The sequence below is a fragment of the Gekko japonicus genome, unplaced genomic scaffold (genome assembly GCF_001447785.1).
Source record: "Gekko japonicus isolate JY-2015 unplaced genomic scaffold, Gekko_japonicus_V1.1 scaffold4128, whole genome shotgun sequence".
Lineage (NCBI taxonomy): Eukaryota > Metazoa > Chordata > Lepidosauria > Squamata > Gekkonidae > Gekko > Gekko japonicus.
In genome coordinates this window covers 8,115-35,953 of record NW_015165956.1, presented here as the reverse complement: position 1 = coordinate 35,953, position 27,839 = coordinate 8,115, and the positions used below count along the sequence as shown (strand labels likewise).

Below are 27,839 nucleotides of genomic sequence, written 5' to 3'. Positions count from 1 at the left end.
GTTGGATCAGTTCCGAAGGGTATCTGAAAAACAACGAAGGGCATAATGAACTGCTCACAATTCTAATATATTAATGTACAGCAGCTTCTCATCCTCTAACCAAGTACCCCAAGCTGACAATCCTTCACAGTGGGTGCCCCAACCCAAGAGCAAAGTGTCAGAAGCAAGGACGACCTCATGTTCAGGAACCCCGAAGGAAATCCCCCTGGATAAATTAGCCAGAGAACACCACTACAAGAAAGAACGAATAACAGGTCTTGAAACAGAAATTCCATTCCATAGGGCATGAACCCCAGCTCTATAACAAGACAGAAACCAGAGCTGCAGGGAACACATCTGTAACCTAGCCAAAGGCAGGACTGCCACAGTAGAGGCCATATATCCCATAAGGCACAGGATTTTCCAAACTGATTGGAACCGGTGATATCTGAACTGTCTTACCAAGGCTAAAATGGCCTGTACACTGACTGGAGATAGAAAACATTTCCCATTAAGGAATCCAGCATGGTTCCAATAAACTATACCCTCTGGGATGGGACTAATTGTGACTTACCCTAGTTCACAAGGGGCCCTAACTTTTGATAGGTCTCCAGGACAAGAGTGCAATGACTCAACAATCAGTCCTTGGAATCCACCACTAGTAGCCAATCATCTAGGTAAGGGAATATATGGCAACCCCGCATACGAAGGTAGGCAATAACCAGAGCTTTGAGAATACCCTGGGTGTGGTGGCTAAACCAAAGGGTAGGACAGTTTACTGAAAAACTCACTCCTCACATGAAAAATGCAGAAACTTGCGATTTTGAGGGTGGACTGAAATATGAAAACATACATTCTTGAAATCAATAATGATGAACCAGCAATTACATTTTCATAATTGTAAAATTGAAGGAAATGGACACCATACAGAATTTAGAAACATGAAGAAAAATGTTCAGATTTCTGAGGTCTAAAATGGGTCTAACTCCCTCATCCTTCATATCTACTAGAAGCATATGGGAGAAGAAACCCTCAGATGCCTTAGACTTAAAGTCTAATCTGTAATCAAATCAGAATATTGACAAAACCCACTCGTTGGAGGTAATGGCCTCCCAGGCTGTAACAAACTGAGCCAGCCTGTCCCCAAACTTCAGGGGTTGACAACGATCCTAGTTAAAAGGATGATTTAGGGGATGAGATTGCCTCTCTGGAAAAGGGTAGACGTTGGTTCAACCTAGGATGGTTGGAATCCTTACACCTATGATAACCTTGTTGTGGGGTAAATGGCTTGGGGTTGGATACTGAGACCCTGAGGAGCCAGAAAAATGGTACTCCCTTTGATACAGATGCCAGACTGTCTCGCAAAAGGCTTCTGCTTAAATTGGGACGTGGAAGATTGGGACTTAGCTGTTTGTTTATTTGTTTGTTTGTTTTCCCTTTGGCAGAGAAGAGAGCAGAACCTTCAAAAGGTAAGTCCTCAATTTTAGGCCTTCATAGGTAAGACCAGTGACCTTAACCATATGTGGCATCTGAGCATGATGCAGCTCACCATAGCCTATGCAGGTGAATCTGTTGAATGCCGTCCAGCATTAATCTGCTGCTTCAACAGTTTAATGGCCTTGGTACGCAAATCCTTAGCAAGAACACTTATGTTCAGGCAGGAACAGAAGAATCCTCTCCCATAAGAACTGATAACCAGTTATAATGGTTTCATAGTCAGAGATTTTGAAACTTAACACTGCTGAGGAAAATAGTTTCCAACCCAGGACATCCAGCTTTCTTCCCTTTCTATCCGTGGGAGCGGAGTGGTAGGCCTGATGGCCCTTTGGCTGCATTTACTCCGTCACCATGGAAGATGGTGGAGGATGAGTCATAAGGTAGTTAAGTGGTTCTTTTCTGATCTTATAAAAATGTTCTACTCGTCTTGAAGTAGGCTGGAGACACAGGCTTTTGCCACAGTTCCTGCGTGAGGTCCTCAAGGCCTTACAACACTGGGAACACAATAATCCTGGGAGACTCTGAGTACAGGTGACTCTGTATCTTATATTTTGGGTTGTGCTCAGAGGTAATGACTTCTATCTCGACAGACTGGGCCATACAAATCATTTGTTCTCCAAACATTCGGAGATCCTCCGTGGGAGATGCTGGAGATGGCTCACTGACCCTCTCATCTGGGCTCGGATCCTATGATGTGTCAGATTCAATTGCTGCCTCTTCTCTCCTCACTGCATGTATAGGAGAATGTGGTGTGCACACAACCAGTGCTCCCTCTAAGCTGAGTTAGTGTAAGCTCACAGTTTTTTAGCCTCCGGCTCACACAGTTTTGTCTTACCACCGGGAAGGATGGCTCCAGAAAAAACTAATTTATGCAGTAGCCAAATAACTCACCCACAACTTTAATGCCAATAGCTCACAAAGCAGAATTTTTTGCTCACAAGACTCCAGAACTTAGAGGGAGCACCGCACACAACAGTCGCTGAAGGTGGGCACGATAACACCCAATGAGGGTAATGATACAAACACTTGGTCCTGGGGCTTGCAAAGTTGTCACTCCATTCTTCCATATATGCTGGAGATGTCATGTACGGTGTGAAGGCCACTGCACAGGCAGTTGGGGCTGAGACCACAGAATCGCGGCCATTTGCTCTGGATTGGACTCCCATGGACCCTGACTCCGTGGTAAGCCTGCATCCACATCACCATCTGAGATGGAAGCAGGTGGGGACCTCGGGCTCGGAGATGTAGTCCTGGGTTTCTCCTGCAAGGTTGGTGTAGGCTCGGGAGTGCAGACGGGAGAAGTCTGCTGAGAGGTCAATTTGCATTCCTCCTTGTCCTTGGTCTTGCCTTTTGGCTGGCAGTGCAGAGGAAGCATGATGAGGAGAGTGTGACCAAGATCAGATCTGCTGAGATATGGATCCGGGAGGTGAAGCTGAGCGTATAGATTCCAAAGACACGGAATTGGAAGCTTTCTCCAGGGCTGACTCGGATGAGAACTCAAAAACTTTCTCCGACAGCGCTGCCTTAAGTTTTGATGCCCTATCCCTCCAAGCTTTAGGGGTGAAGCATTAGCAGGCCTTACATGTGGAGACACCCGGGCCCTCACCCAAACAGAACAGAAAGAGGTCACAATCATCAGTTTGGGTCATCTTCACCCCACAGTGGGAGCATTTCTTGAAAAGGGCCTTCTGAGCCATGGCACAAACTCAGAAACCAACATCACTCCAACCAAATTGGAACAATTCCTCTCGATCACACGTGTAACTGGAGACTCCAAGAAACACAACCTTCTCCTTCAGCGGCAAAAGAGGAACTGGGGGGGGGGGGATTCCTGAGTCATTCCTGTGCAGGAGCATGTGGTCCCTGGGCAGAAACAAGCTTCTGGCCTGCTCATGTGCAGTCCCCATATGGGACTGCACAGAAGATTATGAAAGTAAGTATTGCACATATTTTAATTTTTTCCAACATTTGTTTTTCTCAAAAAAACAGAGGAAAACCCCAAAACACATTTTTTTTCCTTGTGGCGTCAGAATTTTCAGAAATTTTGCATATTTAACCCTATCCTTAAGTGTATGACTGAAGAAAATAGCTTCAGAAGTAGTACCAAACAGAACTTTTCCCCGAACAATGCAGATGTTTGCTGATCACTCAATAATTCTAGCTGTCACTTGGGAAACCACGAATACGCACCTGAAAACTAGAATGCCACCAGTTTGGCCTCAGATGGCCGGAATATTGCAGGTTTTTGAAACAGTTATGGTGCAACAAATATTTAAAACCTCCAGCCACATAATAGTAGATCTTCACCTACAAAACCATTTGAATATTATAAATGAAAGTTTAGTCAATCTGATCAGCAAAATGCAAGCATTTCTTAAGAATTACTAGCAACTTTCTAAAAAGACAGATTCAGCAATTTTTAGTATATCTGGAAGCAAAGCACCTCAGTTTCTTGCTGTTCCCCAACATGTTGAGACCAATCGGGTTTCCTTTAAAAACTCTAGAAGGTTCAATTTTGCCTCGTCTAGTATATGTTCTTATGGGGTCTCCTCTGGTGCCAATAGTTCCTGAGCGACAACGGAATGACTGCAATGAAATAATTACAAACAATTGTAAAATGAATACATGATACTGCATTACATCTCTACTAATTTCTCAAGCATTACAATAGTCTCAATCCAACCTTTTATGTGATGTGCTTTAGTGTCACCAAACTGAGGGGCACAAAAGACTGAGAATTAAAATCTTTTGACAGAGATACAGCTAAAACAATTTGCAGCATGCGTTCTGTGGCCAGTTGTTGGAAGGGATTTTTGCACCTCAAATAAAGAATTGAAATACCATGTATCATTTATCTTTAACAGTATGACTGAAAGTTAATAAAACTTTTCACACATGAGGACAGTCTTTGGACCACATGTAATAATCTTACAGCCAATAATTCTAGCTGTCATCTTTCAAGTTCTTTTCAGCAAATACCACCTCACAGGATGATAGTAGCAATATATAGCCCAGAAAGACACTTTGGACATTTGGCTACTCAAGCCACTGGGGAAGCTTCAAGTGATAGAGCTTTCTAAAATTCCAGGTCAGAACTATAATCCGCAACAGATGCAATCCAATGACATCCAGACTTAGGACAGCATTCAAATAAAATATCACTGTCCTACATGGGAGAAAAATTAAGGGGGTTGGATCCTGCAAACCAGCAGAAAGCACTAATGGTCTGGGATGTTCCCTCCCCTCCCCTTGAACTATTTCCAGTCCTGGGAAAGTTTATTCCTGGGGTCGAAGGACTTGTGCGTACTAATAGCCATCCCAGTCAGGTGGCTCTAGTGTAGAGGTAGGAAGGGTATGAGATAGTCCTTCTAGCCTATTACACAAGTGGAGCAACTTCACCCCCTTCACTCTCTCCCCGCTGTAGCTGCCAGACTGGCACAGCTCATAGCACACGCTGTTATGAATGAGTGCATGAGACCCAATTCACCTTAACAAAACACTTCCTGGCCCATGAAGATTCCAGTCATAAATCCAGCCAAATGGCTCACCCATGAAAAAGGGAGAGTTTATGGAAGAGGAGTGTGTAAAAATGTGCAGCATTTGGAGACAACTAGTCTGGAGATATCACCAAAGACTAGATCAATGTATTTTCATATCCTGAGTGTAAAGCACTAAAGAACACTGATGCAGTATTCAAGGTTGTTGGCCAGGGGTTTGACAGACAGCCTTGACAGACAGGCCAGGCCAGCAAAATCTTGTCAGATCTTGGACGCTAAGCAAGGTCAACTGTAATTAGTATTTGGATGGTTGAGCACCAAGGAAGTAAAAGGTTTTTGTGAAGAGGCAAGGCAATATGTGGTTGCCCTAAGTCAATGAGACTTGATGGCCAAAACAAAAAGAGAATCAAGTCCCAAGGAACAGACTGAACTGGACACAACTGGAAAAACTCTCTGGACACAACTCTGACACAACTGGAAAAAAGAAGGTTAAAAGCAGCCTGCCCCCCCCCCGGGGGGGGCTGTACTCCAACTTTGTAGCCTGCATACTTAACCTCAAAGTGTGTTGATCTTTTAGTAATGAATAAACCTTTTGTCTATTTAGGGAATTAAGACTGGTCAGTTTTCCTAATGAAAACTGTTATCTGTGTTATCAATTTATCCTCGTTTGGTGCTCCCCTGATACCAAACAGGTATTTGACCACCATAAACAAAGGAAGCGGTATCAGCAAGTACCCCAACGCTCTTAAGAGGCTTTTGGGTAACAGAGAAGGAATCACCCCTTTCAGCCTCTAGAAAACCTAGCTCTCTTTGGCTGCATGTCCGCGGATGCAGCACAAGGGAGAGGGGATGAATATAAAGAGGCTGGGAGGGAAATATTACACACACAAGTCCCTCAATACCAGGCATAAATTTTTCTAGGTAAACCAAAGAAGGGATCACAGTTACAGGGAATTATATCAAACAAAGAAACACTGTGATAAAAATGATAACAACATTTAATAAATCCTATGAACATCAATTTGTATATCAAAATTTTACAATAGTGCTAAGGAAATTCTAACATTTTCAAGGAAAAGTCCAATGTCCTCAATGAGCACCGGGTTATACACTCATTTCACCAATCTTCCTCAGGAGTAATCCTATTGTGTTGGAAGGTGTCAGCCTCTTGATACAGCTTAACCTCTTTTTTTGCTTCCTTCAAATAGTTACAGCCCAGTCCATTTAAAGACTACTCACAAATGTATTTAAACGTGAATGTATTATATAGGAATTCAGCCTTTAGCAACTTTGTCAATGTTCTACACCTTTAAGAAAGAAACATGAAGCTGCATGGAATCAATCAGAATAGTTTTTGAGAGACTGAGTTCCCACTTGAGAGGTGGAAAGCATTTGTCAGTTTATTTAAAAAGAAGTCTTCCAGCCGGATAGAAAAGAATACTGAAATGCTACTCCTATAAACTATGAGAGAGCACCTGAGCCAGCAACGTGAGATAGAGAGCAATTGCCAGCCAATTTGAAAAAAAGAAGGCTTCTAGCCAGATAAAAAAAGAGGACTGGTTGCTACTACTAGAAATTAATTAACTGGCTTGCGCCTAATTCAAAATTACAGACTCATGCGGGGAACTGTGATATGCATAAAGTGAATGAATATTTAAAGTGCTACATACAGAGTAGTTATAAAAGTACTTATAACAGAGAAGAGAATCATCAATTGTATTTTAACAAAGCTGGCGACTTCTCTCTTCGTTTCGTTTCCTAGTTTATATTCCAACTAGGTAACAATAACCTTCATATCTGGCTCCAATCCAATCTGCTTATGCTATTCAATGTTGGAATGCCTTTGGAAAATATAGAGAATGTATTGGAGAATAAAAGAAACGACACACAGTAAATAGCATTTGCTGTGTAGTAACTTGTGGTACGAGAGAATCTACTTCTGAGGAAGCCTAGAAACAGCACCATTGGGTACATAATGCCCCTGTATAAATCAACTAGAATATTATAAAAGGGTTGGAACACTTTTCCTATGAACAAAAGGTTAAAGCGCTTGAGGCTCTTTAGCTTGGAGAAACAACAACTGAGGGGTGACATGATTGAGGTTGATAAGATTATGCATGGGATAGAGCAGGTAGAGAAAGAGGTACTTTTCTCCCTTTCTCACAATACAAGAACTCGTGGGCACTCCATGAAATTGCTGAGTGGTCAGGTTAGAACTGATAAAAGAAAGTACTTCTTCACTCAAATAGTGATTAACACATGGAATTCACTGCCACAGGAGGTGGTGGCGGCTACAAGCATGGACATTTTCAAGAGGGAATTAGATAAGCATATGGAGCAGAGGTCCATCGGTGGCTATTAGCCACAAGGTATAAATAGGGACTTTGGGGCAAGTGATGCTCTGTATTCTTGGTATTTCGGGGGATCAACAATGGGAGGGCTTCTAGTGTCCTGGCCCCACTGCTGGCCCTCCTGATGGCACCTGGTATTTTTGGCCACTGTGTAGCAAAGTGTTGGACTGGATGGGCCATTGGCCAGATCCAACACTGGCTTCTCTTATGTTCTTATATGTGCAACCCATTTGCATTTGGTACATTTCATAAGTCTAAATTGTACTAGATCAGGGGTGTCAAACATGCGGCCTGGGGGCCAGATTAGGCCCCCAGAGGACTTCTATCAGGTCCACAGTGGAACTGGCTGTCTTCTGCTTCTTCTTCCAGTTCTGCTGCTGCGGCGTCATTGTAGATTTGCAGCTTACAGATACACACTTGAACAGCATACTCAAGATTGCCACAGCACAGACATTTTGATGTAATAATTCAGAGCAAGAGGTGTCAGTTATCAGACACTGTTAAATAAACAAAACATTGCAAGAGTGCTAATGTTTTAAGCATTAAACGTTTAAACTCTCTGTGTTTGTGTCCTTTATAAAGTCTATATCTCTGCTACCTGGCATTACATTTTATGACACACATGTCCTGGCCCAACAAGGTCTCATTTATATGTCAGATCTGGCCCTCATAACAAATGGGTTCGACACCCCTGTATTAGATTATCCAAGAGCCTTTTCAGCAATATCCTTTAGAAATGAGATAATTTTAAATCATATTACTGCACTGAAATAAAGTGAGTTTATGTAAGTGTGAATCTACACCACAATGCATGCAATCATTATAGATGATAATTCTATTTTTTCCCAATTGGATTTAGTTTTCTTCATCAAAATTAGCTTTTACTGTTCTTTAGCATTTGCTATTCAAGACCCTATATAGATGTCTACGTATTTAAAAAAAAATAAACACACGTGTGTGCGTGCTTTAAAAAAAATAAACACACAAGCATTATCTCTTGTGGATTCAGAAATGAGGTTTGAGTGTACTATAGAAAGCTAAGAATACTGAGTCTGTGCCTTAGCAGTGGAGTGCATGCTTTAGGTGTCCTGCTTTAGGTGTTCTGGGTTTAATTCCTGCTATCTCAACTAACAGTGGTTGACAAAGATCTTTCTGCGTAAGACACAGGAGGGCCATTGCCAGTCACAACAGACAGTACTGAGCTAGACAGCCTAACTCTGTGTAAGGCAGCTTTGTGTACTCTATGTGACAGTTAAAGGCAGGTTAGTTTGATTTTTTAAGTTATAAAGAAGAACATGCACATGAAGGGTCAGCATCACAACATAGTATTTCCTCAAACAGTTGCACTTAGTATGAAGCATCAAATATGCTGTCTCATGTATGTATATTTAATCACATAACAGGATAAATACAAATACTCACTTTGTTTTCATCACGGGGACTGCAGGATCCATCGCTCTCATCTAGACTCAGCAGATTTGCTTCACTAAACAGGTGAAGAACAGGAGAGAAAAAAAGTGCTGTTATTCAACAATATTTTTAATCTCTCACTGAGAATTAAGGCAGATCACAGAATATAAAAACAATTCAAACAGCAGAAGACATCCAGTGAATAATGCAATAGGACTAGAATTACAAGACAATGCAAACAACGAACTGTCTAAGGCAGTAATACCATAAACAATGCAGAAAGTGGATGACAAAGATAGAGGGCAATCCAGTAAAAGCAAGCTGATACCTACAAAAACATTGCAGCAGACTACAATCCTATTCCGTTATAAAAGGGAAAGACAACTGTTTATCAAACTGGTGAGAATATGAAACTATTTGAGTACAGTAGAAAAGAGTAAGAGTCTAGTAGCACCTTAAAGGTAAAGGTAAAGGTTCCCTTGCTCGAAAGCCAGTCGAATCCGACTCTAGGGTTGCGGTGCTCATCTCCGTTTCAAAGCTGAAGAGCCAGCGCTGTCCAAAGAGGTTTCCGTGGTCATGTGGCCGGCATGACTAAACACCAAGGTGCACGGAACGCTGTTACCTTCCCACCGAAGTGGTACCTATTTATCTACTTGCAATTTCTTGCTTTTGAACTGCTAGGTTGGCAGGAGCTGGAACTAGAGAACGGGAGCTCACTCCGTCATGCGGCACATTCAGGTCTCAAACTGCTGAACTACCGACCTTCCACAGCCTGCAGTTCAGCGTCTTAACCACTTGAGCCACCGCAGCACCTTAAAGACGAACAAAATTTGTGGTAGGATATGAGCTTTCATGAGTCACTGCCCACTTCTTCAGATACAATGGGAGTCCATCTGTCCTATATATTGGAAAGTGGAGTGATTTCAGATGCCAAACAACATTAGCAGGCAAATGACAATAAAAGTTGTGATTTGCAGGGAGATAGTAAGCTTGGAGAAATCAGCACTGGTAATGAAAAAGGAAACCTAGGTCACAATTCAATCCAGGTGGATGAATTGTTTTGAGCTTCATTATCAGTTGCGATTCAACAGTCACTCTTTCTAAACTCCCTTTGAAATTCCTTTGTAAGAAAACTGCTATTTTTAGGTCAGCAACTGAATGTCCTAGAAGGTTAAAATGTTCCCCCACTGGTCACCTACAGCTCACAACTCAAGCCAGTACAACACATTATTAATGACCTACAACCCATGCTGTACAGTGGCACTTCCCTCACACAGGCACTGGAGGAGTGACTTTTTATTGATAACAAACAGCCTGCTAACCTAAAAAAAAACTTCTCACTGGCAGTAACATGGACTCTGGTACCAAGGCCTGCAACAAAACAAGATGCCAACTTTGTTCTCATATAGATCCTAGCAACACCATCACTGGATCCAGAAACATCAGCCATACCATCTCAGGTTCCTACTCCTGCTCATCCTCTAATGTGATTTATGTCTTCATGTGTCAGCAATGCCCTTCCAACTCTCTACACTGTACAAACAGGCCAGTTTATTCAAGAATTAATGGACATAACTCTGACATCAGAAACTACAACATTCAAGACCCAGCGAGGGGGACATTTTAACCTTCCAGGACATTCAGTTGCTGACCTAAAAGTAGCAGTTTTCTTACAAAGGAATTTCAAAGGGAGATTAGAGAGACTGCTGAATTGCAACTGATAATGAAGCTCAAGACAATGCATCCACCCGGATTTAATCAAGACCAATGCTATTTCCCCAAGCCTACTACCTTTCTGCATATCACACCTAATCTGATTACAACTTCTATTATCATTTGCCTGCTAATGTCATTTGGCATCTGAAATCATTCCGCTTTCCAATATCTAGGATTGATGAACTCCCATTCTAGCTGTATCTGAAGAAGTGAGCAGTTATTCACGAAAGCTCATACCCTACCACAAATTTTGTTAGTCTTTAAGGTGCTACTGGACTCTTGCTCTTTTCTACTGATAAAGACAGAGTATCACGGCTACCCATCATGATCTACTTGAGTACATAAAGGCTTCACAAGTCCTTTTTTGTATGGATTCCATTTTAGGACAAACCCAAGGTGTCAGATCACCATGGCACCTAGAAATTTCACTGTCGCCCCTAGTATTTCCAGCAATGATTTCATCGTAGTGTCTCTCGGTTTTCCTCATTCTAAATACAAAGGTTACATATCATTTTGCATCCAATTTTTTTGTTGTATGACATAAAAATAAATGTGCATGAAGTTCTTTTCATTGCTTGTTTATATACTAACTTACGTTTATACTTTTCAGTGGTGGTGGATGAAATCATTTCTTATGCAGTTGCTTTCTATACTGGCTCCAAGATTCAATTAAATGGAGCTTTTTAAAGCAACAATGGAATTATGAAAAATTCAGGAGAAGTTAGGTTAGGGTTAGAGGTTAGCTTTGAATTGCCATAGCTTTAATAAAATTACAAGAAACTGTGAAGAGGTTAATGGTCATTACAACACAAAACCCAGATGGCTGAAAAAGGAGTTTGGCTCCAAAGTTTTTGGACTCGCTCCTAGAGCCAAAGAAAATTTGTCAAGGCCTGTTAAAGGACAAGGAAGCTGTTTGTCATGTGTAAATATAATCAAAGTCAATTCACAGTAAATACCTGAAAATAATTTTGTAAACATGCTGATGGCTTAAAAGTATGAAATATTTAGTGGCAAATCCCATTAGAAGATGTTGGTACAGCAAACTCAGAAATTAATGTGTGGCAGTTAACCTATTGTTGAGTACTGTGTAGATATTATGCTGGAGGCTGTGTTTGTTACTATAGTCTTCCCAGCAATATGCTAGACATTACACCTAGAAAAATGGGATTGTTTCCCCAGCTAAGACATGTACAGAACTATTAAAAATCTCAGTTATCATTATTTAGTGTCCTCCAATATTATACAGAAAAAGTATGAAAAATAGGGTTGATCTACTGGCTGAAATCCTGCAAAAAAGCACAAATTCTTCTGTGTCTGTCAAGATTGAGTTCCCCCTTTCCACAGTTTCCTCCTATGCTCCCCCAAAGGAACTCATGAGGATCAAGAAACCGTTCAGTGTAGGACCCCAGGCTGCAAAAGGACTGCAGTCAAGGTCTGTACATGGCATTTTTTATCCTGGCCAATTATTATATAAATGCAGTGTGAATAATGACTCAAAATTGGATTTACTAGTATCAACTACAATAATCTTTTCTTTAAAAAATACCCCAGTGTAAAATGAAAATGTATCATTTATGTATTATCCTCTTATGATTTTGCATCGCATCTAATAATCACCCAGGAGTTAGGCCCACCATAATACATTTCAGAGCTGGAAGTGCATCATACTACCTGCACATGTGAACCTCCACATTCAGGGACAGTAAACCTCTGAATGCCCTGACCTGGATAGCCCAGTCTCATTAGATCTCAGAAGCTAAGCAGGGTTGGGCTCTGGTTAATATTTGGATGGGAGACCACCAGGGAAAATTAGGGTCATGATGCAGAGGCAGGCAATGGCAAAACACCTCTGAATGTCTCTTGCCTTGAAAACCCTACAGGGTTTCCATAAGCGGTGGCTTGACAGCACTTTCTACCAACAAACCTCTCAATACCAGCACCAGGAGGCCCCATCAGGGGAAGGCCTTGGCCTATATGCTCTGGCACTGGCCCTCCATAGTAACTGGTTGGCCTGTGTGAGAAATTATGCTAGACTAGGCACAGAAAGAATACTGTCATCATTTGGAATTGTTCACTTTCAGTTAAGAAACAGACAGGGAGCTGAAAAAGCAGGCAAACTTGTGTTTCTATTCTAGGCTATGAATAAATGGAAATCAGTGGGCTTAGACTGTGATAACTCTGTATAGGATTCCACTGTTGGGCTGAAGTAAATGCGAAGAACTGACACCTATTAACACTTAAAGCTGTTTTGTGTGTAATGGAATAACATTATATCCTGTGAATGTTCTTAGTAAATTTACCGTTTCTGGAATACTTCTCAATACCTTTGGGAAATAAGCACTCATGAGAAATGTGCATTAGTATCACAGGTGTGCATGACACACTCATAGCACTTACATTAGAAGATCAGAGTTCTAGGAAGGGACTCATCAATTTAGTAATGCATTATTATAATTGACCACACTTTTACTTTCAATCACCTAGTTTAAAATGTCCTTACTCTTTCTCTGCATCTCCTTCACTTTCTTCTGAATGATCAAAGCTCCAATTATTTCTAAAGCCACCATCCCGCTTGGACTGTGTTCTATCCAAAGCTGAAATGAAAATAAGTTAGGATCATTTTTGGTCCCAAGCTAAATCAATGCATACAAAGAGGGTAAACTTACTATTTAACCATCTCAATGACTAAGCTAATAGAAAGCAACTCTGTTTAAACACCGATTTGATTGCTGATCTGTTTTATAATGTTTTAGTAAATAAACTGATACATACTGCAACTTTTTGAGGCAGACTAAGGCAGTGGTTCCCAAAGTGGATGGTATCACCCTTTAGGGGGACGCTAAGAGACAAGGGGGTGGTGAGGGGCACTGGAGATAGGCCTCTTTTACTGCGTTGTTCACTTATTTATGGTTGACAAGACTAGAGCCAGCATGGTGTAGTGGTTAAGCGTGGTGGACTCTGATTTGGAGAACTGGGTTTGCATGAAGCCTACTGGGTAACCTTGGACCAGTCACAGTTCTCTTGCAACTCTCTCAGCCCCACCTACCTCACAAGGTACCTGTTATGAGGAAAGGAAGGGAACATGATTGTAAGCCACTTTGAGACTCCTTCAGGTAGAGAAAAGCAGGGTAAAACTTTTTATCTTTTTCTAGACGCTGGCAAATGGCACTCCAAGTTTCTGCCTCAGCATAGTGCTATAATTTTGTGGAAACTATTGGACTTTTTAGTAAATACACCACAAGAGTTCTAGTCAGACTAGTATGCCACATTCTGAGAAGCTGTTGTCACCACATGTGTTTTTGTCTTTTTGTCATTTTTCAAGTTTTTGCTGATAAGTCCTAAACAGAATAGTACTCTCTGTGTTATTTATTTTCCTGTGTTCTGGGTTACTGAACCTATTGATTATGAAGTATGCTGTTTAGCTATATAAATGTTTTTTTTGTCATAGTATGCCCAATATTAATATTTCTAAGTTATATCTGTGTAAACCTGTGGATTCAACTCTCTATTGTAGTTACGGGGAAAAGGTATTTTGTCCCTGAGAGGAAGCCATAGGAGAGCTCTGAGGGAAAAGAGAGGGTTCTGAGGAGAAAAAAGGAGACCGAAGCTATCTGGGTCTGAGGGCAGAGAATAGACTGACCTGAGAAGGAGCCTCAAGAGAGCCACAGCCCCCAGAAATCTGCAGCAACACAAAAAGCCTGAAGAACAGCAACACCACCACCATACAGAGCCATGAAATGACTGAAAATGTGGAAGATACACTCTGCAACATACTAAGAACAACAAAAGTTGCACTGCAGCTCGATAAGTCAACTTACCAAGCAATGAATCTTTGCTTCTCACTTACATGCACTTTATAAAAGGGGAAATTTTGGCTCAAGAATTGTTATTTGCAAAGCAACTAAGAACATATACTAAGGGAGAGTCAATATTTCAAGTTGTTGAGCAGTTCTTCAAAGACAAGAAAATTCTGCTTACTAACATACTTGCTTGTGTAACTGATGGAGCACCATCGATGACTGGGATATGTTGCTCACTTGAAAAAAGCAGTGACAAATGTATTTACCATTCACTGTCATACACCACCAACATTTGGTTGCAGAAAACCTCACTGATCACCTTCACAAGTACTTACACACTGACATTACTGCAGTGAATAAAATTAAAACCTATGCTCGCAATGAGCAGTTACTCCAGGAGCTGTGTGTTGAGAATGATGAAGATTTTGAATGCTTGCTGCTTCATACTGAAGTTCATAGGCTATCAAAAGACAACTGTGTGAGATGCTTTTACAGCCTTTTTGACACTGTTGTGGTTTTTTAAAGACACAAATGCTTTGCTCAGTGATGACCTCAAAGACATCAGAAATGACATTGCTTATTTATCAGAATTATATGCAAAGTTCAATGAATTGAATTTGCAGTTGCAAGGAAGTAAGGTCAATCTTATTAAGGTCAAATCTGTCATCTCTATGTTTACTTCAAAGTTAACTCTCTTCAAATTCAATATAAGCTGTTGTGAGTGATACCAATTTCTGAGCCTATCTGAGCTAGAAGAGAAAGATGGGATACAAGATCAGGAGTCATTTGGGCCCAGAGCTCGCCGGAGCACCGCGCTGGGAGCCCAGGAGCAGGCACAAATGGCGGTTTTGAATGTTTGCTGCTTCATACTGAAGTCAGCTCACTACCAAAAGACAACTGTGTGAGATACTTTTATGACCTTTTTGACAGTGTTGCAGAGTTTTTCTCAGACATGAATGCTTTACTCAGTGACGAAGTCAAAGGTATCAGGCATGGCACTGCTTATTTATCAAAACTATTTGCAAAGTTCATTGAAATGAATTTACAGTTGCAAGGAAATGAGATCAATCTTATTAAGGCCAAATCTGTCATCTACACATTTATTTAAAAATTAACTCTATTCAAATGCCATATAGGTTATCACAGGCTATACCAATTTCCAAGCCTGCCTGAGCTCGAAGAGAAAGGTGGGATGCAAGATTATGATTTGCAAGTTTTTGTTATTACTTGGATATGCTGCATGAATATATGTCTGAGAAATTTGACACTCTTCTTTTGATAGAAAGATGGGTTATAAACCCATTTTCAGATTCTGAGGAAATTGGAATGGTGGAGGAAGAACTAACTGAGCTACAAAATGACAGTGTGCTGAAGTTAGAACTTAAGAAATCATACCAAGACTTGATTATAGAAGGAAATTTCTAATCACTATCCAGCACTATGGACAGTGGTTAAGAAGCCCCTTGTTGTATTTCCAATATCACATTTGGTCATCCAACTTCTCTCTAAGTGAAGATATCTACTCCAGGTTACTGAACTTGGCAATGTAAAGTCATTGCTGCTGAGTGATTTTAAACCAGACAATGGAAAACTGGTATCACTTCATCAAGCCCTTCCATCGCATTAAGAATTTACTGAACAGTGAAGTACTTACTAAATGTGGTATCTATGATTCTTGCTAAATGACTATCAGACTGTCAGACTCCTGGGCAAGTTATTCTCAACAACACTCTCTTTGGCAGTGATATGTTTAGTGAGTTATAAGCAAGGTCCAGGTCATAATAGTACTGTGTCAGTTCTAGTGGTTTTGGTGCGTACAATCAGATATAGGTAATTCAAACGTAACCCCTCCTAAGAAGAAGAAGAAGAGATTGGATTTATACCCCGCCCTTCACTTGGAGTCTCAGAGCGTCTTACAAATGCCTTTCCCTTCCACTACACCAAACTGGCTCTCTACGGCCCACTCATACGTCACATCCACTCCACCTAGCTCCAGCAACTCTACCCCCCTTTCACCTGGGAAATATACGACCCCATTATCTACACAAGCAAGCTGGCACTGAAAGTTTCAAGGACTTTCCTCTGGGAGAGAGGAAAGCTTCTTCAGAAGAATTATTCTTCTAAGATAGTACAGCCACACACTCCACACTCACTCCCCCCCACCTGAAGAATTCTACTCCCCCCAGCAACCATGGCAAACAAAGCAGGGCGATGTTTGACATAGACTTTGAATCAAGCTCATCAATGTTGCTGAATAAATTAAAGTATAAAGCTTTAATTGGATTTTAAATAGATGTGCCATTAATGGTTACTGTTTTGGATTCTATAGTTATTATCTTCCTTAGTGAGTCATGCACAACAGTACTTTAAATAATGCTTTTTATAGGGTAGGGGACCCTGGGGATGAACTTATGAAACCAAGGGGCGGTGGCCCAAAAACCACTGGACTAAGGCAAGAGACAATGCAGTAAATGACTGATACCTACAATAAAAAGTGCAGTCGACTACAACCCTATTCCCTTATAAAAACACATTTCTAAATTTTCCCTCCCACTACAGTTCTAATTCCTTTACGAAAATGCCCTCCTGAACATTTCTGAATAATTCATATGTATGAACTGACCCCAGGGAACAAAGATCCTGGAACAATTTAAGATGTTGCTATCTCACTTCCATTGGTGTCTTTTTTCCTTTAGCAGCATCTCTTACCTCTTCAGCTCAAACACTGGATTGCATGCAACACTGTAATAACTGCCAACAATATCAATCATACATTAACTTGTAAGATACTGTAATCTGTATAATAATGCATAGTACCATTATAGTAGAACAAGAATATGAAGTACCCATTGGACAGCTCCAAAATGAAGATACCTCTTCATGAGGTTTTGCCTACACCTGTGGATTTTTTTAAAGAGTAGAAATATACCCAAGAATGTTCTGAAATCAGTACCTCTCCCACAATTTAAAGCGAAGAGGGCACAAACATCTGCAAGCCTACTATGTTCACTCACAAAAAATTATTCCTGGACACAGTCTGTATCAGAAAAGGAAAGAAGCCTTACTTAGAATCCAGACAGCATAATAACTACAGTATATAGAGTCAGGTGACCATTTGGGGCATATAAATTATTATTATTTATTGGATTTATATCCCACCCTCCCTGCAAGTGGGCTCAGGCTGGGTCTCAACACTTAAAATATAAAAATAATAGTAAATCCAAATATAAGTACAAATTCATACAAAGTTAAAATTCCTAAAAACAGCAACGAATGGCAGAAAATTTCAATTTCCAGGATCCACAGGCACCTCCAGTGCTGGGCATAGGCTGACAAAGCACTCACTCAGCAGATGACATGGTGATCTCTAGAAAGAGCAGTTCACCCAGACAGTGTAGGCAGGGGAGACCAAAACGTTTAAATGTCCACCACTGCAACCAAAGGCCTGATGGAACAGCTTAGTTTTACTGGCCCTGCAAAATTGCATTAAATCCCACAGGGCCCTGATCTCCTGTGGGAGCATGTTCCACCTGGCCAGAGCCAGGGCAGAGGCTAAGTGGATGTCATTCAGGCCAGAAACTACCAGCAGATGTGTCCCAGGCCACATAGGGCTTTAAAGATTAGTACCATAACCTTGAACCAGATCCGGTACTGAACTGGCAGCCAATGCAAATGGCATAACACCGGCTGAACGCGTGCCCACACAAATGTTGCAGTCAGAAGGTGTGCCACCGCATTTTGCAGTAGCTGCAATTTCTGGGTCAGATTCAAGGGGAGCCCCGCACAGAGTGTATTTACAGTAATCTAACCTGGAAGTGACCACTGCATGGATCACTGTAGCTATGTCCCAGGAGGAGACAGAGGGAACCAGCTGTTTGAGAAGCCAAAGATGATAAAAGGCCTATCTGACAGCTGTGTTCACCTGGGCCTCCACCGACAGTGAGGCTTCCAAGACCACACCCAGGCTCTTCATCCTCTGCGCTGGCAACAACAGCACCCCACCAAGAGTTGGGAGCTTGATTCATGATCCCACTCCTCCATGGCTCAGGTATAGGACCTCCGTCTTTGGATTTAATCTCAGCTGACTCTGTTTTAGCCACCCAGCCTCGGTCCCCAATGCCCTGTCTAAGGATTCTGGGACGGAATCCAGCTGGCTGTCCATCATCAGATAGAGCTGGGTGTCATCAACATACTGAGTGTCATCAGCCCAAACTCCCGGACTAGCTGGGCGAGGGAGCACATATAGATTTTAAACAGCATTGGCGAGAGGATCTCCCCCTGCAGCACACCGCATTCCAGTGGGTGCCGCAGATCCTCTTACCTAGCACAACCCTCTGTCCCTGACCATGGAGAAAGGAGGAAAGCCATTGTAAGGCAGTCCCACATACCCCTACACTGGCAATGCAATGGGTCAGAAGATTGTACTCAACCATGTCAAACACCGCTGTTAGGCCCAAGAACAACTAAGTAAAACACTAAATCACCGTGTACAGTTTTACAATTTTTTTAACCTTTTTATATTATGCTAAGTATAAATGTTTAGAGTATTTTTGAATGAATCATTAACAAGAACACAGCTTATTCATTAATTATGAAGCTCAACAGTACATTCAAAATAATATAACTCCTGTAGGCATATTTACATCCAGTAATGAGGTCTTAGGCCAGTAATGGATCAGTTCTATGAAGACCTACAACACCTCACAGAACTAACACCAAAAAAAGATGTCCTCATCATCATAGGGGACTGGAATGCTAAAGTAGGAAGTCAAAAGGTAACCGGACAAGTTTGGCCTTGGAGAACAAAATGAAGCTGGGCAAAGACTAACAGTTTTGTCAAGAGAACACACTAGTCATAACGAACACCCTCTTCCAACAACCTCAGAGGCGACTCTACACATGGACATCACCAGATGGGCAACACCTAAATCAGATTGACTACATCATTTGCAGTCAAAGACGGAGAAGCTCTCAGATCATGAGCTACTCATTGCAAAATGCAGACTTAAACTGAGGAAAGTTGGGGAAACCACTAGGCCATTCAGGTTTGACCTAGATCACATCCCTGATGAATATACAGTAGAGATGAAGAATAGGTTTAAGGGACTATATTTCATAGAGTGCTTGAAGAACTATGGATGGAGGTTCGTGACATTGTACAGGAGGCAGCAATCACCACCATCCCAAAGAAAAAGAAATGCAAGAAAGCAAAGTGGCTGTCTGATGAGGCTTTACAAATAGCAGTGGAAAGAAGGAAAGCAAAAGGCAAAGGTGAAAAGGAAAGATTTACCCAACTGAATGCAGATTTCCAGACAACAGCAAAGAGAGATAAAAAGGCTTTCCTGAATGAACAATGCAAAGTAATAGAGGAAAACAAGAGAATGGGAAGGACTTGAGTTCTCTTCAAGAAAATTGGAGAAATCAAGGGAACGTTCAATGCAAAGCTGGCCATGATAAAGGACGAAAATGGTAGGCACCTAACAGAAGCAGAAGAGATTAGGAAAAGATGGCAAGAATACACAGAAGAACTATGTCCTGGCTCTGGGATGCTGGGACTCGGGCCCCACACCCTGGATGCCCCTACAATGCCCCACTCACCAGTCTGGAATCAAGCGTCCCGCCAGACAGAGGAACTGCAGCGCCAAGATGAAGGCAGAGAAGGCGCAGATGACACAGTCGGCAGGGCGACGAGGACACCCACTCCACCTTGACGCGTATGGCCCTAGGTCCAAGGGTCCCGCGATGATGCCGGCTAGGAGATATGACCCAGCCCGACGAGGCCGGAGGAGGCCCCGAGGAGTCGGCCTGATGTTGCCCCACCCTCCAGCCTGAGCAACGCTGCGAACGAGGCAGCACGGCCACAGGCCCGGACAACCAGAGGCCCGGGCCCAAAGGCATCCTGACATATTAAGGGGTGGAGCCTGAGCTGAGGGAGGAGCACCAGGGGAGAGGGGCAGTTCTGGGACCAGGACTGGAGATAAAAGGACGTGGGGACGGAGGAGTCAGGGAGGAGTAGCTGAAGCCAAGGCCTAGAGGGGAGTGGAGGCTCAGAGAGAAGAAGGAGCAACCCCAGAGCTCGGAGGAGCTGAGAGCCGATGCCCATGCTGACAGAAGGACCTATGAGGTGCTGATAACCTCGTCCCTGACTTTGAGACTCCTCCTCCCCACCCCTTTGTGAGGGCTTCAGCTGCCAGAACTGGCCCCTCCCATTTCGGACTCAGGGGACGTCACGGCCACTGGAGGTGCTCCCCCAGGAGCTGAGGCGGGGCCTGACAAACTATACAAGAAGGACCTCAATGTCCTTGACAACTACGATGGTGTAATCACTGACCTCAAGCCAGACATCCTGGAGTGCGAAGTCAAATGGGCCTTAGAAAGCATTACTAACAACAAAGCTAGCAGAGGTGATGGTATCCCAGCTGAGCTATTCAAAGTCTTAAGAGAGGATGCTGTTAAAGTGCTGCACTCAATTTGCCAGCAAATTTGGAAAACGCAACATTGGCCAGTTGGGAAAGGTCAGTTGGGAAAGGTCATTGGCCAGTTGGGAAAGGTCAGTTTACATTCCAATCCCAAAGAAGGGCAATGCCAAGGAATCTTCAAGCTATCGCACAATTGCACTCATTTCACATGCTAGCAAGGTCATGCTCAAGATCCTACAAGCTAAGCTTCAGCAGTACATGGACAGAGAACTGCCAGAAGTACAAGCTGGGTTTCAAGGAGATGAACTAGAAATCAAATTGCCAACATTCACTGGATTATGGAGAAAGCATAATCTTGCTGACCTCCTCCTGGGCGAGTCAGCTGAACTGGTCCAAATATTGACCCAAAGACAACCAAGGCACTTCTAGTTCTTTTACTGTATCAATTGCAGTTGGTAGGTCCTGATGGATCAATAAGACTTTATCTGCAAAATAGCTTGCAAATGCCTCACACCCAATAGCCAATTCCTTATCATTTTGTTTGACTTGTGGCAATGAAGTTAATGACCAAATTGCCCTACCTTTGGGTGATAGTTTGCAGATACAATGGTCTTCATTGCCATCTCATATGCTTTTATAAATGTCCTATAGGATGCTCTTTCTGCTTTGTCATGAATATTCTGCCACCCACGTTCTAGCCATCTTAGCTCTTGTTTCATCCTCTGTAGCTCTGAGGCATACCACAGGGCCTGTTTGCCACAAGGGTGAAGAGGGCACTGGGGAGCGATCTTGTCAATGACTTCAGAGAGTCAGCTATGCCAATCCTCCACCAGCTCATCCAACAAGCCACCGGGGCATTGGATCCTGCAGTGTCCTGAAACCAAATCAGGTCCACTGAACTCTGCATGTGAGCATAAATCTGCTTGCTGCCTAAACAGGTTGCGTTTGGCATACTCAGCTGGGCCTTCAGGGTGAAATGCTTTGACTGTAGAACTGTCTCTGCAGTTACCAGACCCACATTTATCCCCACCCCAAAAATCAGATCCAGCATGTGGCCTGCTTGATGTGTAGGAGCCAATACAAACTGGGAGAGTCCCAGTGCCGCCGTGGACGACACTAGGTCCTGTGCCTGAATGGGTGCCACATCATCGCCATGTACACTGAAGACCAAGACCTTGGAAACTCCAATGCCCAACCAGATATAGTCTCCAGCAATCTCGGCAGGGTATCTGCTGGTATGTTAGGCAGTCAGTACACCAACCAGATAGCCAAACTCTCCTTGGCCTCCCACACCAGGCCAACACATTCAATGCTGGCAATTTCTGGTGCAGGGAGTACCCTGAAGGAGAAAAATTCCCAGATGAGCACAGCTACCCATCCCGCCCATTGGTCCAGGACTGGTGAAGGACCAAGAACCCTGGTGGGGTAAGTTGGTTCAGGGCAACAGTTTCACCCTCCCTCATCCAAGTCTCAGTCACTCAAGCCAGGTCTACATTTAGTTCTACGAGATAATCATGCAGAACAGATAGACTGGAGAAGGATATTTATTCCTAGCCCCACAACCAACATCTCTCGGGATGGGACATAGGTGGGAAGAAGTCCAAACATTACCATATATCTGGGTTCTTCCATTCCAAATACAGCTGCTGTGGCACTCAACACTAGATGTGGTCCTTGTTGCTTTCACTGAAACAGGTAACTTTGCAGCAGAGGTAGCCTTCAACCTCATACATATATTACAAGGCAAATCTAGCTAGAAGAACTGGGCAAACCACCAAAGAAGAGCACAGAATCTCCAACTTGCTATCAGAGCCAAATTAGTCTTCTATATTTTTGTTGCATTTTTTATCACAAAAGCATTGTTTAAAATTCAGTATAACCAATATTTCACTTTTAAGAAACCATTTCCATAAGAGTATGTTATGTTATGTTAGTTCCAATGATGAAAATCATTTTTAATAAGTCAATGACACAGGCAACTCAAGAGGAAACACTTTCACTGACTGGATTTGTTCTAGTATGCTGCTTTTCTTTGAATGTGAGAGAAATTATGACAAACAGCGCATGCTGCAGCACACTCACACACACCTGCCCAATAATCCCTCAAAAGCTGTATCTTGCAGATCTTTTTACAATCAAGAAACAGCCACCAAGCATGTTTATTGACTGTACTTTTAGCATAGTAAGACTATTTGCTGCAACCTGTGTAATTAGGCTGTACACAGATGATAACTTTGCAGAATGGATTTAATTTTTGCAAGTTATCACTGGCCACAATACACATGTTCATTTTTTCCCCAGCTGTAGCCTCAAGTCAACCAGATATTCAGGTTTTTGTGGTGCCTTCAACAAAACCCAGAAAAAGCGAAAACTAACTCCCAGCAGTTCATAAAACATTTAAATATATATATATCTTTTATAGTAGTACACATATCCCCTTAATTTAAAAAAATAGTGGAAGAATATTATTAGTTTTAAATCGACCCCCTCCTTCATTCTAGGACATCTATTTTGCACTCAGATGAGAAACTGACTAGATTAGAAGTTATGTTTTATCTGGTCTCATACCATTGTAAGAGACTAAGAAAACATCATGAATCCAGATAAATGCAGCCACCCATGGATTAAAATTAGTATCATGACTGTAATGAGTGAGACAGCTCCTACAAGTCTGTCGAAAATGGTGTGTACTACTTTCATTATATGCTTTCACATATATCCTAGCCAAAATATCCTGCAATTAATCCCAATATATTAATTTAATATACATCATATTGTGCTTGTGACAGCAATGCTTCCAATACATAGGCTGAACAGGTGTTCGGATCAGGATGTTTCCCTGTTCAGGGGGGAAGTAGCTTGCAACTAATCTTCTGTCAATTTGGATAGTATTAAAAGACAACAGATCCTGGGTGGAAGTGTAACTTGAGGGAAAAGATGGAACTGAGGTGGTATTCAAGAGGGGGCTCTGAAGAAATTTCACAATGCTTATTAATAGGAAGGATGGTATGCCATGAGGGAAGAACAATTTGAGTGTTAGGGAGATGAGGAAGAGTGAGTGGTTAAAAGAAGGTTATAAAGAATAAGTAGTAACCTGAGAAGGAGGGACCCAATGAAACAGCAAAAGATGGAGACATAAAGAAAAGAGGAACTATACACAGCCATAGCCTAAGGGCTGTCTGCTATTGGAAGGAATGACATGAGCCAGCATGAGAGAAAATTATAAGACCACAGTATTGTTATGTTAGCATGGTGTGGTAGTTTGACTGTTGGACTAGGACCTGGGAGACCCAGATTTCAAGCCACCACTCTGTCATAACAACATGCTGGGTGACACTGGACCAGTCCTTCTCTCAGCCAAAGCTACCTCACGGGGATACTGTGAGGGTAAAATGAAGGAGGGAAGAATGATGTACGCCTCTCTGAGCTCCTCAGAGAAAAGATGAGATTAAAAGATAACGTAATACTACATATGTCCAGATCCTGATATGTGTTCTGACATTTGTGGCTCTCACAGCAACTTGGGGTCTAAATAAAAAAGTGGGGGGGGGGGGTTTGCCACCACAGATTTAAAATAACCAGCCAGTTCACCGGCTGCAGACCTCTGTTCCCTGGTAACTGTGGTATTTATGTCTCTATGGAGATTCTGCAGTAGAGACCTTAGCATACAACTATACATTAAAAGTTCCTGGATTTTTGCTTTTCATACAGGATAAAGGAATAACATCTAAAGAATCTTAAAACATTTTCCTTTGATTTATAGTGGCTTACTTTGACAAAAATTAAGCCCTAACATTTTAGTCTACAAAGTTCCTGTCCATACCAGGCCTTTTGGGCCAGGAGCGGGACGGAACGGGGGCGGAGCAAACGGGCGCGATCCCACCGCAACATCTGGGAAGCGTACCGTCTCCGTCCCAGATCCGGCCCTTCCAGCGCTGCTCTGCACCAAAAAAGAACCACCTACCGAGGTGGTTCTTTTTGAAGGGCCGCAGCAACGCTGACCGTGGGATCGCCGGCGCATCCTTGCGCCGGCACATCCCCGGCTCCTGGCCGAACTGCACATGTGTGAGCATGCGCAGTTCATCAGGCTCCCCTCCCCACCGTCGCTTTCTCCCCGGCATCTGATCGTGCTGGGGAGCTGGGGAGCGACGGCGCCGCGGCTCGGGGGATCTGTGAGATCCCGCCGCGCCGTCTCAACTTTGCTGCGGCTCACATTAGCCGCAGTTCGAGTGTCCTTTTCCCTGCCGTGTGGCAGGGACCAAAATAACCTAAAGAACCATGCAAAATGCAAGCCTTTACTGTCCTGTAAGTGCAGTGTTTCCCAACCTGTGGGTCCTGAGCCAGAAGTGCGTCGGAGAGGCCTGTGAAAGTGGGTCCCAGACTCTTGCAGTTTTAATGATTTGTGAATGCTGGTTTTTTTCCCCAAGTGGGTCTCCATACCAAGTAAATTTGAACTTGTGGGTTACCATACCAAAAAGGCTGGAGATCACTGCCGCAGTGAACAAAGCAAGGCCTTAAAATTGGACTCACAGCTACAGTATGACCCTAAGTCATCTTGCAGACACTTTAAGAGCGCAAGATACCATTAACAGGATAACACTTTTCACAATGCCTTAGACATTGCAAGTACACTGCTTGAAAGAAAAGGTTGGATCACTTCCTTATGAATCATTTCAAATTTGCCATGTTGAACTATAGATTAGTAAAAAAGGTAAAGGTTCCCTTGCTCGAAAGCCAGTCAAATCTGACTCTAGGGTTGCGGTGCTCATCTCCGTTTCAAAGCCAAAGAGCCAGCGCTGTCCAAAGACATTTCCGTGGTCATGTGGCCGGCATGACTAAACACCAAGGCGCATGGAACACTGTTACCTTCCCACTTGCAATTTCTTGCTTTCGAACGGCTAGGTTGGCAAGAGCTGGAACTAGAGACGGGAGCTCACTCTGTCATGCGACACACTCGGGTCTCGAACTGCTGAACTATCGACCTTCCACAGCCTGCAGTTCAGCATCTTAACCACTTGAGCCACCGCAGCGCCAATAGATTAGTAACCTCCTCCTAATGTGTAAATCTACCAAGAGGGAAAGGCTGCAGAGTATGTAACCTCCCTCTACCAAGAGGGAAAGGCTGCAGAGTATCCCCCTGCCAGCAGATTTAGCTTTGGAAAAGGCTGCAACAGACTGGAACTCATCCATACAAGTGGAGTGCTTGTTCCTGTTGGTTGCAAATGTGCAACAGTGTGGGAACTTAATGGTCCAAGTAGGGAATATGCTGGCAAAGTTTTTCCTTTGTCCTGGATATCAATCAGCTGCTATGGAATTTACAAAGTTAGATGGTACTGATAACATCAGATGTGAACATCTATACATGCTTACTCTCTGATAACACAGCCCCTAATATAGATATAGTATCATATCACAAATGCAAACATATTTGTGAATAGCCATTTGAAACAAAGCTGCATGAAAGTTGCTACACATGATAAAGCAACTTTCCATATCATTACAGCAATTTTCACCATGTTATCACATCTTTCTGGAGGGGTTTAAATAATGTAGTAAAAACTCCTTTCATACCAACTTTCATATAAACAACCTTCCAAGCGAACCATGCATTTTAGGCAGTCATCAACATGGATGGTTGCATTTGTGAATAAAGCTTTAACATGTTGTGTTAGATTACATCAATAATGCAGTGTCATTTTCAGTATCTGCACTGCTACACCAACCAGTTCACTCCATTCTAAGCACAGTACTTTAAGGCCATTTCATTTGTTGCTTTATAACTAAAGAAGACAATCACAAAATCTGCATCATATCTGGTATAGAACTTATGCAACCATAACAAGAAAAAAATTATCTTCATAAATGATAAACCAACATCATTTTGCCCAAAGTCCTCTGTGAGCAAAAAAAAAAAGTAATGAATGAACCTGCTTTCAGATCAGATTCCTCATCCTACACTCTGAAGAATCAGCAGGAAGTCTCACTAATCAATTCCGGGGGAAAGAATTAATATATTCACAGCAGCAATACTTATTTTAAGAGCTAACATATTGGCTGAAGAAATACACACTCTCATAAATAAAACAGTAAAATATGGGACGCTAACACCCATTCCCTAACCCACTATCTAATTAAAAAAATAATTTTCAGGAGGAAAAAAGTATGCTTCCAATGCAGGAAAACAAGAAATTAACTTGTCTTGAAAATTTCTGCATAGTTCATTAAAGCCTCCGTTTTTTGTAATTAAGTAAAATAAGTATATCCTAAAATGACAATGAATGATCTAAAACGTATACACACAAACATCTAACCTTTTTCTCTTTTTTTGTAATTTTCACAGGTAATGTCACAAAGCTTTCTATTCACAAACACGGCCAAATGAAAGCACTTCCCTTACCTTTTTCAGGTACACCAAATATGGGCGGGGGAGGGGGGTGTAAAACCTCTGATCGCAATAATCTCAAATGGGATTTGGGGGAGGAAGGGGGGAATAGATCCTCGCCTTCCTAACATCTTCAAAACGCCTTTTCACATTATTTTTAGCTAGAAAACAAGATGCTTACTTATAGAAGGGAGGGGGAAGAGAGAAAGAAAGCAGGCCACTGCCCGGAGAACCTGACTACAGCAAACGGCAATACACAAAAGTGTCTTTTTTCAATTAGCTTCATTCCTCACCTTTACCAGCCACCCATCACCACACTACCCCCCCCCCCATTAAACCTCCTCAACACACGTATATCCTCCCCTCCCAACAAAATGAACAGGTAAACACCGCCTTTTCTTCTCCCTTGGGCCTGCACCCCATAATATTTTCCAAAAATCTATAGGAAACCATACAGTCCCTCCCCCTACACAGACCCAGCCGGCAGGGTGAATCCGGGGGCCCTAGCCCCAAAAGACCTACCTTCCAGAAAGACGCTCGTTCTGGCGCCCCTAATGCTTCTGCTCCCTCCTTCACCACCTCCTCCACCGGCCATCTTCCCTCAGCCTCTGCTCCGCTCTCACACCATCACGCCAAGGAGTTGGTCTTGGCCCGGACCCCGACGCCTCAGAGGCGCAGCCACAGGACTAGGCCTTTCCCCTCGGCCTGCGCCTCTTCGCCGCCTCTACAGCCTCGCTCGCTCGCTCTCTCCCGGCTCGCCCCGCCACAGGCTGACTGGGCAGTGACTA

General features: G+C 42.7%; 1 protein-coding gene across 2 annotated transcripts in view; it reads right to left on the bottom strand.

The window, feature by feature from the left end:
- Positions 1–27,797, bottom strand: part of SENP6 (SUMO1/sentrin specific peptidase 6) — a 92,910-nt gene extending 65,113 nt beyond the window's left edge. For both annotated transcript variants that reach the window (XM_015411463.1, XM_015411464.1), the window contains exons 1-4: positions 27,574–27,797; positions 12,951–13,044; positions 8,747–8,810; positions 3,920–4,062 (exon numbers count right to left, since the gene is read on the bottom strand). In XM_015411463.1, the coding sequence (XP_015266949.1) occupies positions 3,920–4,062; positions 8,747–8,810; positions 12,951–13,044; positions 27,574–27,646 (374 nt within the window). In that variant the 5' untranslated portion in view covers positions 27,647–27,797. The remainder of the gene's footprint in view (positions 1–3,919; positions 4,063–8,746; positions 8,811–12,950; positions 13,045–27,573) is intronic.
- Positions 27,798–27,839: the final 42 nt, after the last annotated feature.